Source organism: Urocitellus parryii, chromosome 2 (genome assembly GCF_045843805.1).
Source record: "Urocitellus parryii isolate mUroPar1 chromosome 2, mUroPar1.hap1, whole genome shotgun sequence".
Lineage (NCBI taxonomy): Eukaryota > Metazoa > Chordata > Mammalia > Rodentia > Sciuridae > Urocitellus > Urocitellus parryii.
Window position 1 is genome coordinate 94,039,418 of NC_135532.1, and position 18,127 is coordinate 94,057,544.

The 18,127-nt window shown below is 37.9% G+C and overlaps 1 protein-coding gene across 2 annotated transcripts in view; it reads right to left on the bottom strand.

The window, feature by feature from the left end:
- Dcaf1 (DDB1 and CUL4 associated factor 1) overlaps positions 1 to 18,127 on the bottom strand; it is a 71,458-nt gene that overhangs the window by 15,817 nt on the left and 37,514 nt on the right. For both annotated transcript variants that reach the window (XM_026383765.2, XM_026383764.2), the window contains 10 exons: positions 14,499 to 14,623; positions 11,504 to 12,767; positions 10,525 to 10,723; positions 9,983 to 10,065; positions 8,492 to 8,576; positions 5,391 to 5,624; positions 4,075 to 4,168; positions 3,480 to 3,584; positions 2,814 to 2,887; positions 2,198 to 2,299 (listed from right to left, as the gene is read on the bottom strand). In XM_026383765.2, the coding sequence (XP_026239550.1) occupies positions 2,198 to 2,299; positions 2,814 to 2,887; positions 3,480 to 3,584; positions 4,075 to 4,168; positions 5,391 to 5,624; positions 8,492 to 8,576; positions 9,983 to 10,065; positions 10,525 to 10,723; positions 11,504 to 12,767; positions 14,499 to 14,623 (2,365 nt within the window). The remainder of the gene's footprint in view (positions 1 to 2,197; positions 2,300 to 2,813; positions 2,888 to 3,479; positions 3,585 to 4,074; positions 4,169 to 5,390; positions 5,625 to 8,491; positions 8,577 to 9,982; positions 10,066 to 10,524; positions 10,724 to 11,503; positions 12,768 to 14,498; positions 14,624 to 18,127) is intronic.

Below are 18,127 nucleotides of genomic sequence, written 5' to 3' on the forward strand. Positions count from 1 at the left end.
GCCTTGCATGTTCTAGGCCTTGGGTTTGATGCCCAGCATTGCAAGGGGGGGGGGGAGGGGGATACCCAAATGCCATAAATAAATCATAAACCACCTATATCCATCTGAAGACCTTATACCTGTTAGCTCATAATTCATGTGAGCTATGAAACTTAGACCCCTGCAGGCCATGCAACTGGAAAGCATTAAAGAAAAACCCTTCTACTTTAGGAAATCCCTAGCAGCATTTGGTGAAGTAGTTTTAAACTCTGGAGCCTATATGTCTTTTGTGGTATTTAAAAAACTACGATACTGGGCTGGGATTGTGGCTCAGCGGTAGAGCGCTTGCCTAGCACGGGCAGGACCCGGGTTTGATCCTCAGCACCACATAAAAATAAAGGTATTGTGTTGTGTCCATCTACACCTAAAAAATAAATATTAAAAAAAACTATGATACTAATGCTGTCATTTTAAGTATAGGACTTTCCAAAATAATATTTCCAACAATAATCATGACAATCCTCATTATGTGGGGGGACAGAGGGAAACCAGAATGGGAAACTGCCCAACCCTAGAGAACAAAGAAACAATCTTTGAGTCAGGAAGCAGCCAGGCCCCAAAGAAAGTTCTGCTCTGATCCCATGGTGATTACCAGCCCACCTTAACCAACAACCACACTCAGAGGGGAGAGAGGACGGGGGCACGAGACTATTTTCCTTACTTTGTTGAGAAATCTATATCTGGGGATTATATCTGGGGATTATGGATCAATTTTGAGCATGCTTAGTCAATTGGAACATACCACCAGAACAGTAGAAAGAGCACACACAGGGAACTTTAGGTAAGAGTATCTGTTACAGCTTCTTTTGTCTAGGTATATTTGATCCAGGTATACTGGATCACCTTTGATGCATAAGTGATAATGCATTCAAAAGAAGAATTTGATTTAAAGAGCAAGTGAATGCTTACAACCTATGAAACCCAACAGTGAAAATCACACATAAATCTCAAATTAGCAAAACAAAATGGCCTTGCTTATTAGTCACAACTAAGTTCTATTACAAAAAAACATGGGTCCTTAGTCCATAGTCTTAGGCTTTCACCCAAAAATAGTCACAAAATTATTTTTTTCAAAAATTTTTTGCTTTAAAAATTTTCCTTTAAAATTTGAAGTACACGCTATTTTGAAAGGATCCTAACAAAGAATCCTAACCTCTGAGCATGACTTACCAAAATGGAAGAGAGGGATGAGGGCAAAAGCTATGTCAATACAAATAGAGGGAAGTACACTTCCTCATATTCTATGGCGCTCCCCTCCTCACCTAGGTCACCTATGTGTCCTTAAAGAGGACACAAAGCAAAACAAGACTAAGTAATACCAGAGTGGGAGGGGGAAAAAATGAACTCAAGATCTAGAAAAAGAGACATTTTACTGGCTTTAATATCTGCAACAAGAGAATGTCAAATGTTAGTCATTCAATTTCAACTTTATAATACTCACTCTGCAATAAATTATTCTAGAAGATTAGAGAAAAGAATTAGGCCTGGAAACTGTACTTGAAAAGAGAACATAGTGTAAACCCAGCAGACAGAAAACAAACTGCTGAAAACTCAGATAACCGAGAAACTCTTCAAATCTGAAGAGTGTGACACCACACAGGTAAGTTACCTACCATTAAGTGAACACAAATTAAAACTCCAAGTGAAAATGAAAAAGCCAAGACTGTGAGACACCATACTATTCACTCATATTTTATATATGTTTTATTTTTCAAAAGCATTAATCTCTTATTACTCTGATCACTATACCATAAAACTGAGAAAACACAAAACTTTATAAAGGTTAACCAATTTCTATAATCCATCTCTAGCAGTGGCTCTTCTGTTTTGTACTGACTTCAGTAATGACGGGGGTTACTTATACTGAAGCCGGAAAAGGGCCTGATTTAGAGATTGAAACATGGAAATCTCTGAAGCAACACTCAGTGATTGCTAAGCTGCAAATTAACCTACCAGTGGAAATCAAGATCATCAGGTACTGGGCTAGAGTCTTATAATTTTACTTTCTTCTAAGTTTCAGATATATGACAAGTCTTCCAAATGTGGCAAACAGGTAGCAAAAGCTGATCTTGAAAAAAAAAAACCTCTAGCAAAAAGCAGAAGAGCACAATCTCTATGAAGCACTACTTAGCAGAAAGACATCTCAAAGAGCACTGACCTGGTCCTCCTCTTCATCCTCATCCTCTGCCAGACGCTGTCTGCCGACTTCATACAGTCTGCATACTGTGTCCATGTTCAGAGAATCCATGCTGCCTTGATTCTGGAATAAAACACCCAGTCCAGAAGGAATAGTGAGTTTTCAGAAGGTTCATACCCACACCTCAGCTCTGGTGCCCATGACCTTGACCCTGTAACTATCAATGTTTCCAATACCTAAAAATCCTTGAGTTGGCTCTCAAAATATTATACCTGGGACACACAGAGGGAAAGAAACACAGCATATGAAGGTTTTGAACAATGAGGGCCTAAGTACAGAAGAGACCACCATCCTTGGAACAAACCTGTCTTGCTCTGGCAAGACTCCTCTGAGAAAGGGATGACAATGTAAATCCAAGGGGTAGGACTCTCTACATTGTCTTATACTGAGATCTTCTTATTTTTTCTCTTATACTATATGTCTCCCAAACACTACCAATTCAGTAGGCTATCAATAATCTATCAGAAACGTTATCAACTTTAGAACCCATTTGATATCAGACAAAACCCCTGTAATATAACTTACAAATGATCATACACATAAGAAAAACAGCAGGATCTCTGCAAGTTCCCTTTACCTCAATGACAGCAAGATAGCAGTCTTTGGTGTCTGTACATAGGTCAAAGATATTCCGCTTCACATCAATGGTTGCTGAAAAACAGAATGTGACAAGACTCAGGACAGGACCTATAGCTGTGACCTTAAAACCTGCTTTTCCTCTATAGGAAGTTAAAGTGATTATTCATAAATATTTCCAAAACTCCTCTGATTTTCAGTGAAAAGTTACAGTCCTCCTGGAAAGTGGAGGATCTTTAAAAAGTAACATTAAGACGTAAAGAAAGCTCCCTAGAGCTGGGTGCAGTGGTACATGATTGCAATCCCAGCAATTTGGGAGGAAGGCAGGAGGATTGCAAGTTTAAAGCCAGCCTCAGCAACTCAGTGAGACCCTGTCTCAAAATTTAAAATTTTTTTAAAAAGAGCTGAAGATGTGGCTCAGTGGGTTTAATCCCTGGTACTAAAAACAAAGAAAAAGAACAAACGATTCAACTAATACATGAACATGTGTTAGTGGTACATGCCTGTAATCCCAGTGACTTGGAGGACTGAGACAGGAAGATCACGAGTTCAAGGCTAACCTGTATAACTTGGAGAGACCCTGTCTCAAAAAAATATGGGGGATACAACTGCCAGTACCTCAAAAAAGAGGGGAAAAAATGATCAATACCTGCCCCTACATGCTTACCTATAGGTTTGTAATCAGTTGCGTTAAATGTGCGAAAGGATGACCCAAAAGGACTTTTCATCCTCTCTTCTATTAAGTCATCTTCATCATCTGCCTGCAACATAGCTAGTGGGAACAGGGGAATAATAAAATACTGTTAAGAATCAGAAACATTCCCTATTCACAAGTGCAGAAAATTTTAATGACCAATCAAGATTTCAGTCAGTTTCCCTGAATTTAGTTAGTTCCTCTCAAACTGTCTTCCTTGCATATCCAATCTATTGTGGCAAACAATGTCCTCAACTTCTCATCTAGCTCCCAATAAATGTAACAGCTGAAGGCTTACAACATCCTAAAACAATAAATAAAAAGGTTTTTAAGATATATGTGTGGAAATCACAGCATAAAATTTCTTTCTATACAAGATTTGTTGACTTCAAAGTTAGTTGCCTTTCATTCTAAATCAATGTTATTTTTAACCTTCTTTTTTGTTACCACCACACTAACCTTTTCATCTATGTCAGAACTTTAAAGTGCTTCTCACAAAAGCAGAATTTCCAAAAAAAGAAGTATCCAATTAAGTGAGTAGAAGAGAATGAAGTGAAAAGTTTATTACCTCCATACATCACTGTTCCCGTGTGGTTGAACACCACACGACACTGATCCAGAGCAGGAACAGTATGTAAAAGATGGAAAGTTCGAAGGTCCCACTTGGAAAAGGAGTAGTCAAGGAAAACTATTTCACACAAAAGTTCTTATCTAACCTCATGGAAATTCTGAAACATCACTTTTGTTCCCCTCTTGCTAGGTATTGACACTTTAAAAGTCATAGATATTATTGAATGATGTCCCCAGTATACTCTTTAGGTAAATAAATGCTACGTGAATTCCCTCTTCCCCGTAGTAGCACTTCATTTTCTTATGTCTAGCAACTGATTTCTATAGAGCAAAAGTAAAATCCTTCCAAAGATAAATAAAAATCAATTTGATAATGATAGCCAGGAATCTAGTCACGCTTCCTAAAACATAGAAAACATGCTACTTAAAGTCGTCATTAATTCCCAATATCAACAATATAGTCCACTGGAAACTCACTAACAATTCAAACCAAAGGAGAGGCACCACATTATTATCAGTGTGGATACTTTAACCTGGTACTGCTAGAAAGAACTTCTGCTTCTAAAAAATAATAAAATCATGGCATTTGCAGGCAAATGGATGGCATTAGAGCAGATTATGCTAAGTGAAGTTAGCCAATCCCTAAAAAATAAATGCCGAATGTCTTCTCTGATATAAGGGGGGGGGGGTGACTCAAAATGGGATAGGGAGGAAGAGCATGAGAAAAAGACTACCACTAAATAGGGAAGAGAGGTGGGAAGGAAAAAGAGGGAGAAGGGGAGTTGCCCAGAAGATGGGAGGAGAACCTCATTGTTATACAGAATACATATATGATGTTGTGATGAGAAAAAGAAAAAAAAAAGTATGTCACATTAGATTGGATAGAGAGAAAGGATGGGAGAGGAGAGGAGGAGTAGGGAGGATAGGAAGGGCAGCAGAATAGACAATATGATTGATGTATGTACATTCCATGTATGTATTATATTATCAAAATGCATTCTACTGTCATGTATGACTAAAAAAATAAATAAATAAATAAATTTTTTAAAAATCCAGCACCCCAGGGTTAATAAATCAGTACTATGGTTAAAAAGAAAATTGGCAACCCCTGGATTCTACTGTGTCACAATTATGTAGTAATAATGGTTGTAAATGCTAGCTTTTATCTAGGGTGAGACAGGTCTCTAGAAAATTGTGAATTATAACAAAATAATTTGTTTGGCAAATAAGAATAAATCTCTGGATGTGGAAAAAAACAAAAAAAAAAGAACTTCTGCTTAACAAACTGGATAACAAATGGAGTGCAAAGGATACAATTTCAGTATTAATGATGACCTCCAGCCCATTTGGATGGAAAACGCCACTGATGTTCATGTTGAACTTGTCAAACTTGTGAATGGCCTGTGCAGAGCGGACATCCCAGAGGACGCCATCATTTAAGACAAGATCATCTGTAGGATTAAAGGTGGCACAATTCCTCTTGTAGTTGTTGGCAAGATCTGGGTTAAACAGAGTCAACAGCTTGTTGCCAGTCTGAATATCATAAATCTTTAGAGAAGAAGGGGTGGGAAGAGAAAAATCAGACCAATCCATCCATAGACAAATTTAAAGAGAAACTGTATAAAATGCTTCTCCCATGCTTTTTAAGCTTCCCCTACCCCTACCCTGACAAATTACAAAAGCCCTAATACTGTAAAATGACTGGTAAGTAAGAAGATCATACCCATTCAAGCAAAGTTTAAGTGCTTTGTTTCATAGTCAAGTCTTAAAAAAGCCCTTTCCCACTAGTAAGAAAAAGAGAAGTGGGGCTGGGGATGTGGCTCAAGCAGTAGCGTGCTCGCCTGGCATGCGTGCGCCCCGGGTTTGATCCTCAGCACCACATACAAACAAAGATGTTGTGTCCGCCGATAACTAAAAAATAAATATTAAAAAATTCTCTCTCTCTCTCTCTCTCTCTCTCTCCTCTCTCACTCTATCTTTAAAAAAAAAAAGAAAAAGAGAAGTGAAACTATGTAGGGACTTAAGAAAAACAAATTTTTCTTCCCTTCCCCTTTTCAAGAAACAGAAAACATTTATATTAAAACAAATTCTCAGACTGGGTTGTAACTCAGTGGTAGAGCACTTGCCTAGCATGTGTGAAGCACTGGGTTCAATTCTCAACACCATATACAAATAAATAAAATAAAGGTCCATAAACAACTTAAAAAAATTGTCCATATCAATCATTGATTACCCACAGAATACTCTTTAGAGTGTTATTTTCTGGAGAAAGACATCAATGAAATAATCTTTTCTCCATAAAATCTCCCCATGTAAACATTTTAGCCCCACCATATTAAAAGTTTTCAAAGTCTACAATATGCAACACATGCAGAGACCAGATCTTTCCCATCAGCTTACAGACACACTATATTACTTCAAATCTTTTCTTTGAAACAAATAAGGAAACACCACAAGGAAACAAACAAATTCATATCATGGGATAAGACAACTAGCCTGGTCTCTTCAAAAGTCAATGTCATGAAAACTGGAGAAATGGTTCTTGGCTTTAAAACATTAGTAAGACATAACAATCAAATGCAATGTGTGAATCCTGGCTGGATCCTGGTTCAAAAAAAACAAACAAACATTTGAAACCAAATACATCAGGAACAAATGGGAAAATTGAGTATGGACTAAATATCAAATAATATTTGGGAATTACTACAATTTTCTTAAATTTGCTAAATGATTTTATAACAAAATATCTATTGTTAGGAGATACACACCATAATACTGAAGGATAAAAATGCCATGATGATGCTTATAATTTTCAACTTCAAAATAATTTAAAACAACACATACACATTTACATACAAAATATGGCAAAATATTAAACTGATGAATCTAGGAAGTGAATATATATACTATTCTTTCATTTTTCTATGTTTCAATATTTTCAAATGAGAATTCAGGAGAAAATTATCCCTAAATTTACCATCCTACAGACTCCTCAAGGTGTGACCCTTCTTTCTCTGCTTTGGTTTTCAGCAAAAATATTTCAAAAAAAAATTACATGTTCAAGTGTGTCCATTTCTCTCCTGCTCTTTCATGAACCACTCTAATCAGGTTTTGCTCCACCAGAATACAGAATTATTACTTGACAAGGTTAACAACATTGTTAGTCTTCTTTCGGTACTCATCTTCTACAATTCATTAACTGTTTCTGACTCACTGATCAATCCTTTCTCAAATTTATTTTCATTGGTTTCTAGGGTACCTGTCTTCTGGACTTGCTTCTGCCTCACTGGCCACTCTCTCTAGAGCTCCTTCTCAAGTTCATCTTCATTTGCCAACATTTCCCCCCCCCCCCATTTGCCAATTTTTATATAGTGGAACAACCAGGGCTCTGTCCTCACAATCTTTCTCATCTCTAGCCCTTTGATCTCATCCAAGTTCATGGCTCTAGATACTATCACCATGTATATGTAATTCATATTTATATCTCCCATCCCAGACACCTTTCTCCTGAACTCTCAAACTGTGTGTGTGTGTGTGTGTGTGTATATATATTTCACTCCCCATTCCCTACTGAATGTCTAATGAATTTCAAACTTCATGTGTCCAAAACCCCAGGGTCATGGCCTATCATTTCTCATGGTCTCCCCATGCCCACATGCACCCAGCTGTACTGCTCTTCTCACATACAAGCTGGTACAACATCTTCTGACCTAACTGGAAGGTCTGCTATTGCCTCTCTCAAAGAAACCAGAGCCACTATAGAAATTTTACATTCAATCATATATCCTCTGATCAGCATCCAGTGTCTTCATCTTACTCAGAGAAAAAGCCAAAGGTTGGTCCTAACTATAAAATATGGGGTCATCACTGACCTCAGCACTTACCCTCTCCTCTCTTCCCTCCCCGCAAGCAAGGGCTTTTCCCTTCCATTCCATCTGCCTTACAACCTCTTTTGCCTCTCTGCTTCAATCATGCTTCCTTCATGGCTCTGCTCAAACAATAACCAATCTGTAATGTTGGCTATCCCAGATAAAACAGAAATCCCCCACACCTCCAATAAGCATTTCCTCTTTTTTCCTGTAACACCACCTAATTACAGCATTTATTTGTTTCTTTATTTACTGCTTCAGGCTCCATAAAAGGCACAGACCTTATTTTAACTAAAACTTAGTAACTCAACAATGAATCTGCTGGCCTATAATATCTTTCTCAGATTCCATGTTCAGCCCTTTCATATTCTTCCCATATAATTTAAAACTACTTTATTACACTTTTAGATCTTAACTGGTAGGAAAATCATTGAGTATTTCTAGTGACCCACGAGTAAGACTTAAGTCCTCACATCTGATCCAGAAGATTTCAGTAGGAACAAATGAGTAAAATCAGCTTAAAGCAATAAATGCTTAAGTACTCACATGGGCAATGTCTCCTTTTGTGCCTATGACCCGATCCTGAGAGTGCTTACTGAACTCAACATAGTGATCTTCTGCAAAGGAATGCCTACAAACAATAAACATACCAAAGTGACACACCTTCAAGATTTATGCTTTTAACAAACTGAAAATTAGCCCCTTGCACAACCGTATTCACCCAAAATCCTTAGCTCCCAAAGAGAAAACAACTGTATACACTTGAATTAAAAAGAAAATTCCCTCCATTAGAACATCTGTGAGGTTGGCTCCCAAAGAGAAAACAACTGTACACACGTGAATTAAAAAGAAAATTCCCTCCACCAGAACACCCGTGAGGACCCCAAATAATAGGAATTCCTTGATTACAAAAATGGCTAATAGGGTACATGTGAGTATAGCTCAGCAGTAGAATGCCAGCCTAGTTCTCTAAAAGAAATACCCCAGGAACTGGAGTTGTGGCTCAGCGGCAGAGCATTCACCTAGCACGTGCAAGGCCCTGGGTTCAATCCTTAGCACTATATAAAAATAAATAAAATAAAGGTATTGTGTCCAACTACAACTAAAAAGTAAACATTTAAAAAAAGAAAAAGAAATATCCCAGCAAACAGTGCAATTATACCCTATGTAAATACTTAGGGGGAAAAAAAAACATAAATGTGTCATTATGGGTTAGTCAAGGGTCTGCTGCACAATTGGAATGTAAACACTTCATAAGAATATCTAGAGGGCTCAGGCTATATAGCTCAGTGGTAAAGCGCTTGCCTCACATGTGTCAGGCACTGGGTTCAATCCTCAGCACCACATAAAAAATAAATAAAGATACTGTGGGTTCATCTACAACTAAAAAAATATTTTAAAAAAGAATATCTAGGGCTGGGGATGTGGCTCAAGCGGTAGCATGCTCGCCTGGCATGCGTGGGGCTCTAGGTTCGATCCTCAACACTACATAAAAATAAAATAAAGATATTGTGTCCACATGAAACTAAAAAATATTTTTTTAAAAAAAAAAAGGAATATCTAGATAATGATGGGGCTGGGGTTATGGCTCAGCAATACAGCGCTCACCTCACATGTGCAAGGCCCTGGGTTTGATCCTCAGCACCACATAAAAATAAATAAATAAATAAATAAAATTATTGTGTCCAACTACAAAAATATATATTTAAAAAAAAAAAAGAATAGCTAGAAAATGAGAAAGATAAAATCTTATTAAACATGAGCCTTATTTTTTCCCAAAAGGCTCCTTGTCTAAAACCAGATGAAGGGTGGACTGGGGCTGTGGCTCAGCGGTAGTGCACTTGCCTGTCATGTGTGAGGCACCGGGTTCGATTCTCAGCACCACATATGAATAAATAAAATAAACGTTTTTTAAAAAAAAGGGAGAAATATATTTAAAAATAAATAAATAAATAAAAATAAAACCAGATGAAGGGAGACACAAATTAAGTAATAAAAACACAGAGACATGAGACTACAAAAGTAAATAATACATACTTCATATCAAATACTGATTTCATTCCCCAAAGTGCAGACAAAGGCTGGCTCCAGGTAGCAGATGTCAGCAACAAAGACCCATCCTAAAAAGAGGAGGAGACCCAAGGTGGGTAAACATGTATTTACACATATGCAGATGTCTCTGACATTAGCATTTTAACATACAAAGATAAAAAACATTTGATTCAAGAAAAAATAAAAAACTCTCCAGAACCAAGAAATACTCAGAAACCAGTAGGATTTAAACATAAGACCCTGTAGTGCCCTAGAAAATAATTATAAGAACGGTAAATCCTCCTAAACTAGTTTTTAAAAAATTGTTTTAAATAGCTCCAAGGGAGGGGTATATATGTTGTAAAGATGTCAATGATGATTCCTTTCTTCTTAATACCTGGCCATATTCCTCTGAAATACAAGTCATCCTCAACTAGAATTTCCACCTGATTCAAAAAGAATCAGACCCAACAAAGGTGAGTCTCCTTTTCTCCACTTCACCAACCTGTCTCAGAATGATTGAGAGCATCCAGGGAAGAAGCACTTACTCTGGAGGGTTCAAGGTGTGTGATGGCCGAGTTGTGACAGTTATAGCTGGCCTCCTCTTGTCCACTAAATACATTGTACAGCTTCAGCTGCCCTGTACAGGTACCAAGCATCAAGAACCGCTCTCGTGCTGAGAATGCACAGCAGGTAAAGCCACTCTCATCTTCATTGGCTTCCCGAAACACTGAAATAGGGCGAAATCTAAGCAAAAAAATCAAAAACTGAGAATCAGAGGCAAAACATATATATAAGAACCCTGAAAAAAAAATCTGCTAGAAAGAATAAAGAAAAACCAGAATTACATTTCAAAAAGTAAGCTTTTCTGAAATATCAATGACTTTCATGGTTCATTTTCATTTTAAATGAGAGAAATTAACAATCCTTAGCAAGAAAAGTAAAGCAGGTTGCCAACCTGCTTCAAAATGGTTGCCAACCATTTTGAGTTGCCCATCTATTACTGATGATTTTTAGTGTTCAGGTTACAAAGCCGCTCTTACAAAACTGTTAGAAAACAGTCTTTACTACTGGCCACAACCTGTTACACCACAAACTTTATTTTTAGTGCAAGACTCTGCAGTGTAAGGGGTTCAGAAATACACAAATGCACTTACAAATTAAACAAAGATTCCCATGTTTAAAGCTGTGATCACACCACCTTTATGTTAGGTTTGTAAAGGATCAGAATGGAAGGCAACTTGGACAAAGACAAGTTTGAAAGCTTGATTAGGGGTGGAGTGTTGTATGGGTTCTAGAAAATAAACTGCTTTTGACTATCATATCAATATATTGTCAACAATAACTCAAGGAATCCATGGTTGACAAAAGGTGGTACACTTGTATCACTTGTGTAGACACAAAATGACAAACTTGTATTTCAGGCCAACAATGGCTTTCTTAACTAATCACTGTGCAGATACTGCCCAAACACTTTGATCTAAATAGAAGAATCATTCCAATTTCCACAAAGGAGGCTCTCCTTACCTGCTAAAGATAAGGTGCCTATCAAAGCATCCGCCATCTACCCCTCCATATTTTGGAAATGATGCCCTGCGGTTTAGCCTTGAGGTAAAGTTTATTGGCGCTTGCCGCCTCTGTTTTGGCTCAGGACATTGGTGAGGAGTAAAGAGAGAGAAAGGTGGACAGGTGGCAACTGGATTCTTGCAGCGAGCATGTTGCTCTCTAAGATATTCTGTGATGATACTGTCCAGTGTAGGTGGGGAAGGAAGATGTCTGTCCAACTGCTTTTTTATGGCTGGGCTCTGGCTGTAGGCACCATGGTCCGACTTCTGCCGCAACACTCTGATTTTTCTGCCATTACAGGGTGACGGCCTCTCTCTAATAAAACTGATCCTACCAATCAAAGGGGAGTTGCCTGCATAAGATGGACCAGGCAGAGCTAAGGAACCCTGAGGGGGCCGTGGCTGAGGATGGGCAGTAGGGGCAGAAGGAGCAGAAGCACCCACAGCAGCATGGCTACCCAATCGAGTTGCAATGCCATTGGCAATACGAGGCGTTCGAGGAAGAGAGACAGGAGAAGCAGCAGCAGTTACTGGGGTGAAGGCAGAAGAATGGGAGGCAGCAGTCATGGGCAGGTCAGCCTCTTTTGTCAGCACAGTTGCTGTCTCTCCAAGCCCTTTAGAAATGAGATGGTTTCGTATCAACAGAAGCAGCTCTTTCTCAGGGAAGGAGATCCTTGACTGGGCAACAACATCTGCTTTTTGCAGCCGTGCCAGGGAGACATCAGTGCCAATGAGAAGTGGCTTTCCTGACACCCGTTCAATGAGTTCAGCAGCATACTTGCAGAATTTGACATGGTCACTACGCTTGTCCTGCAGCACAGGCTCCTTCATCAGCTGCTGGATCTGGCAGCTGCTAAAAAGGGGCAGTTTGCTGATGATCTGCCGGACAGTGCTACTGCGAGATAGGCCCACCAGAGCCTTGCAAGCCAGGGCCCGAATCTGGTCTGCATCTGTGATGGGCATCTTGATGGACAGCAAAGACAAAAGCACCTTGATGCCATTGTTAGACTGAACCACATTCCACATCTTGGCCAGGGTGTGCTCACTGCTCTTGGGAGTCTGAGGCAACTTTCTGCGAGGAGTTCCAGAAATAAATTTGCCAATACTAGATATTCGGTTATCCGGGCCACACACACAATTGATGATAATCTGAAGTGCAGACTTCTGAATCTCAGCATCATGGATAAAGAACTCACCCTCAGCCACTCCCAAAATAATGCTGATACCTATGAGAGGGAAAAAATATATATTATTTCCTCACAAAACAAATGGTTAGCACTTTACTGGTTGTCCCAGAACCAAAATTTGGAGTTCTAATTATTGGTTGAATTGGGGGGAAAAAAACTATATTTTTTTAAAAGTATAAGAAATTTTTTGCATAAAATACAATCTGTTCTAATATAATGTTTTTTGGTTTTGTTTCTGTGATACTGGGGATTGAACCCAGGGGCACTCTACCACTGAACTACATTCCCACTAATTTTTTTTTCCTTTTTTAAAATTTCCCCATCCCTTTAAAGTTTTTGAGACGGGGCTAGTCAAAATTGCAATCCTCCTGCCTCAGACTTCTAAATTACTGGGATTACAGGTATGCCACCATGCTCAATTAGTTACAATGTAACTTTATAATATAATACCTCACATGTAGTTATTAAATAAGCAAATAATATTAGTATTATGTGTAAGTCACCAAGGTTCATGCACAAATTTTCCTAAGTAAGGGGAACAAAAGAGTGGGAATAAATTAAAAACTTCTACAGGAAAAGAAAGAGCCCTCAGAGTTCAGCTGCTACCATGGCAGTGGGAACCTTTTCCACTACATATTAAGAAAATTAGCCAGAACAAGGCACAGTGCATTATGCCTGTAATCCCAGCAACTCGGGAGCTGAAGCAAGGGAACCACAAATTCAAGGCCAGCATCAGAAACTTAGTGAGATTCAGTTTCAAAATAAAAAATTTAAAAAGGTTTGGGATTGGGCACAGTGGCTCACACCTGTAATCCCAGCAGCTCAGAAGACTAACACAGGAGGATCGCAAAATTCAAAGCCAGCCTCAGCAATGGCAAAGTGCAGAGCAACTTAGTAAGACTCCATCTCAAAAAAATACAAAATAAGCCTGGGGATTGTGGCTCAGTGGTCAAGTGCCCCTGAGTTCAATCCCCAGTACCCCCCACAAAAAAAAAGAAGGGCTGGGAATGTATCTCAGCAGTAGAGCAACATTGAGTTTAATCCCCAGTACCACAAAAATAAATGAATGAATGAATGAATGAATGAATGAATGAATAAGTACAAGTGCCTGAACCTTTGGCTTTCTCCTCACAGCGGTGGTGATACAACATCTGGTTTTAGCAGTCTTGCCAGGGGCATATCATTAAAGCAAATAAATAAATAAATAGATAGATAGATAGATAAATAAATAAATAAAACTGACTGCCCCCACCAGAGTGGTGTACTCCAGGAACCAGAGTCAGTAACATTATCTCTCTTGCTAACCTCAATATAATACCCTCAGAAACCTGCTCTTAATAAAGGAATATCTTCAAATAAAAGCTATTTTCCTTGTGTATGGTTGCCAAACATTTTGAGTTGCCCATCTATTACTGATTATTTTTAGTGTTCAGATTACAAAGCTGCTTTCACAAAACAGTTAGAAAACAGTCTTTTACTACTGGCCTCAACCCATTACACCATAAACTTTATTTTTAGTGCAACACTCTGCACTGTAATATGTTCAGAAATGCACACCTACCATTATAGCAGAAATGCCTGAACCACTCACAGACCCTGAATTTACTAGCATGACTCCCTTATGTGAAACTATATGGTGCTATTTACAAGAGAAAAACAAGGAACCTTCCTCTACTACTTTCTGTTCTAATATCCCAAAATTAAGTAAGTAACCACAACCAGCAAAGGATAACAAATTCACACAAAGCAACAACAAAAATGGCAACCTACCTACAGTGGAGATGGTAGAGCCAGCTTCATCCAATACATCCACTGATTCTGCCAACTGGAGCTGGATTTTTGGCACCACAGTGAGAATAGCCAGGACATCCAAAGCAAAGCGCACAGTGTCATTCCTAGACAGGAAGAACAATTAGTCAAAGGCAAACTATGATATAGTCACAAGAAACTATAACAGTTTTTTAAATGAGAAAGGAAAACAACAGATCATGATTACCACTGGTGGACTCTATCACGAGTAGCATCAAATGAATATGTCACAATGACATTACTTCCAAAAAACACAGGGATGAATTTTTACCTATCAAAGTCCTAAAATTAAAGACAAAAAATTAGCCAGCCATGGTGGTCCATGACTATAATTCCAGCTACTCATCAGGAAGCAGAACAATTCTAAGTTTGAGGGCAGCCAAAGCAACTTAGGAAGACCCTGTCTCAAAATAAAAATTTAAAAAGGGCTGGGGATACGGTTCAGATATCAAATAGAACACTTGAGGCCTTGGGTTTCAATCCCTAGAGCCAAAAATCATCATGCTCCTCCTCCTCCTCCTTGATGCTGAATAAGATAAACAGGACACTCTAGAAGCAATCTGGAGATATGAAACATGATTCTTAAAATACTCATAACCTTTAGCCCAGGAATTGCCCCTTTAGCAATCTGTCCTAAGAAACCAAACTTAAGTACAAAGAAGTATTTATGTACAGACTAAGGATTCCTTATCCAAAATACTTGGGACAGAAGTGCTTCAGATTTCAGTGTTTTCTGGATTTTGGAATATTAGCATAGACATTACCAGTTGAGCATCCCTAATCCAAAAATCCAAATCTGAAATGCTGCAAAATTCAAAAACATGATAAACTACCCTGCAGTTAATGACAATCATTTTCAAACCACTCTAAAGGACAAGGAACAGGGCTCAAAATACACATCAAGGAAACAAAAAATAATGTAAGATACAAAATTAAAACTCCAACACCACCAAGCTCCCCTATGCTAATGACAGAAGAAAAGGTTAAGGTCATTTTACAATGTTTGGCAATACCCAACTCGGTGAAAATGAAGACACCCCACAACCCAGGTTCTATACATATCTTCAACACTCCAAAAGGAAGTTCATGGTACCATCTATTTACTAAATGACACTAAATGCAAATGGAAACAAACCGTTATTTAGGAATATAACAGTTTAAACAAATATTAACATGTATGAATTTCACAAAAATAAGAATGTGTGATTGCAAAAGGTAGATGTAGGAAAACATTCATATAATTTAAAAACACACAAAGCAGTACTATATAATTGTTTATGGACATGCAAATATGTATAGAATAAAGAACATTAATGGACAGAATTCAGAAAATTGGTCACCCTGGGGAGGTAGGAAAAAAAATGAAACTGAGGATAAAGCAAATGCAACATGCCAATTTTGGTTGAAGATGAATACACAACAGTTGTTACATGCCTTTCCTTTTTGTGTTTGAAATACTTCACAGAAAAAGATGAATGTAACCAAATATAATAATCTTAACTATGTATATATTATGAAAAAAGAAAAAATTAATAGTGATTAAAAGTAATTTTCTTTTCGTAAGGTTCTGTATATTATAAGGTCAAAGCAAGCATTTATTAACTTTATTTTTCTTTTTTCTTTTTTATTTATTTTTTAGTACCAGGGATTGAACCTGGGGCACTTAACCACTGAGCTATATCCCCAGACCTTTTTATATTTTATTTTAGAGACAGGGTCTCACTGAGTTGCTCAGGGCCTCACTAAGTTGCTGAGGCTGGCTCTCAACTCATAATCTTCCTGCCTCAGCCTCCCAAACCATTGGGATTACAGGTGTGTGCCACCACACCTGGCCTATTAATTTTGTTTTTAAAAAATAAACTTTTCAGCTGGAGTTGTAGCTCAGGATAGAGCACTTACCTAGCAAGCACAAGGCTTTGAGTCCAATCTCTAGCACCACACATAAAAAAATAAATAAGCCTTTCTTTCTGCAGTAGTAAGGATCAAAACCAAGACATGGGTTAGGCAAATGCTCTACAACTCAACTACACTCCCAGCCCCTGCATAAGCTTTTTAAATCAATGACATATTTTTACATTAAGAATTGTAATGAGTTAAATAAATAAATATATACACACACACACACACACACACACACATATACAACATATATATCAGTCAAAACAATGTACATTAATACCCTTCATGACTATCTTTTATTTGGTACTGGGGACTAAACCCAGGAGTACTTCAGCATGAGCCACATCCCCAGCCCTTTTTATTTTTTGAGACAGGATCTTTCTAAGTTGCTTGAGGCCTCACTTTGTCTCAAATTTGTACTGCCTCAGACGCCCAAGTCACTGGAATTACACATGTGCACCACCATGCTCAACCCGCTTTCATTATCTTTTAAGTAATTCTCCAAGTAAATATATTAACCAACATATTTCCAATACTATAAAAAAGCAGTTCTCAGGGCTCAGGTACCATCTATTTACTAAATGACACTATAGCTCAGTGATACAGCATTTGCCTAACATGCTCAAGGTCTTGGAGTTTGATCACCCACATTGCTTTTAAATAAATACACACACACACATACACACACGCACACACACACACACGACAATGGTTCCCAAGCTGCAGACAAGTGAATCCCAGAAGTCTTCAAGACCCTTTTAGAAGGTTCCATATTAAGCTATGTTCATAAAAATGTTAAGATGTTATTTTCCTTTCTCACTCTCATTGTCTCACAAATGAGTTTTTTTTAAAAGAATATTTTTAGTTGTAGATGAACACAAGAACTTTATTTTGTTTATTTATTTTTTATGTGGTGCCGAGGATAGAACCCAATGCCTCCCATGTGCAAGGCAAGCACTCTTCCACTGAGCCACAACCCCAGCCCCAAATATGAGTCTTCCAAAAACTATGTGATATGTAATGTTACAAGACTGAACAAAGATGTGAAATATTAAGCCAACCCTTTTTTTAAAGCTTTGCTAAATCATCTGGTTTTATTTTAGAAATTTTTCATAAAAAATGCTAAAATTCAATGGGATCACATTAAAGTAAATTTATAGTTTTACATTTTGTTTTAATATCTAAGTCAGTAGACACTGATAAACATAACAAAAAAAAAAAAAAAAGCTCTTCAGAGTTCCTCCTTATTTTTAATATGGTAAAAGGGTCCTTAGGCCAGGAAGTTTTAGAATGGTTGCTCCAAAAGTACCCTACCAGATTTAGTATATTGGAATTTAGCAAACAAGCTACATACTTCCCCTAATAAGCCCCAACTGTCTTTATAGCAATGGGTAGACATGGAAAAGGAGGTCAAGAAATGCTATTTATAAACTTCTTTACTATTCTCTTCAAACCCCCATCTTTTTCAAATTATAGTTTTAATTATTTTTACATCATTCTCAAAACAGAACCACCCAACCTCCCTACTATATCAGCTGCCCTCTTCTGAGATTCACCCTACTCTGCTGACTGCCTTTAATTTCACAGAATTGTGAAAATCATTACAGTGTGTTGATCCAAAGAGCAAAAAGACAGTTCTACGAGAAAGTAAGATAAACAACACATGACTGTCAAGCTAAAGATATTCAAAA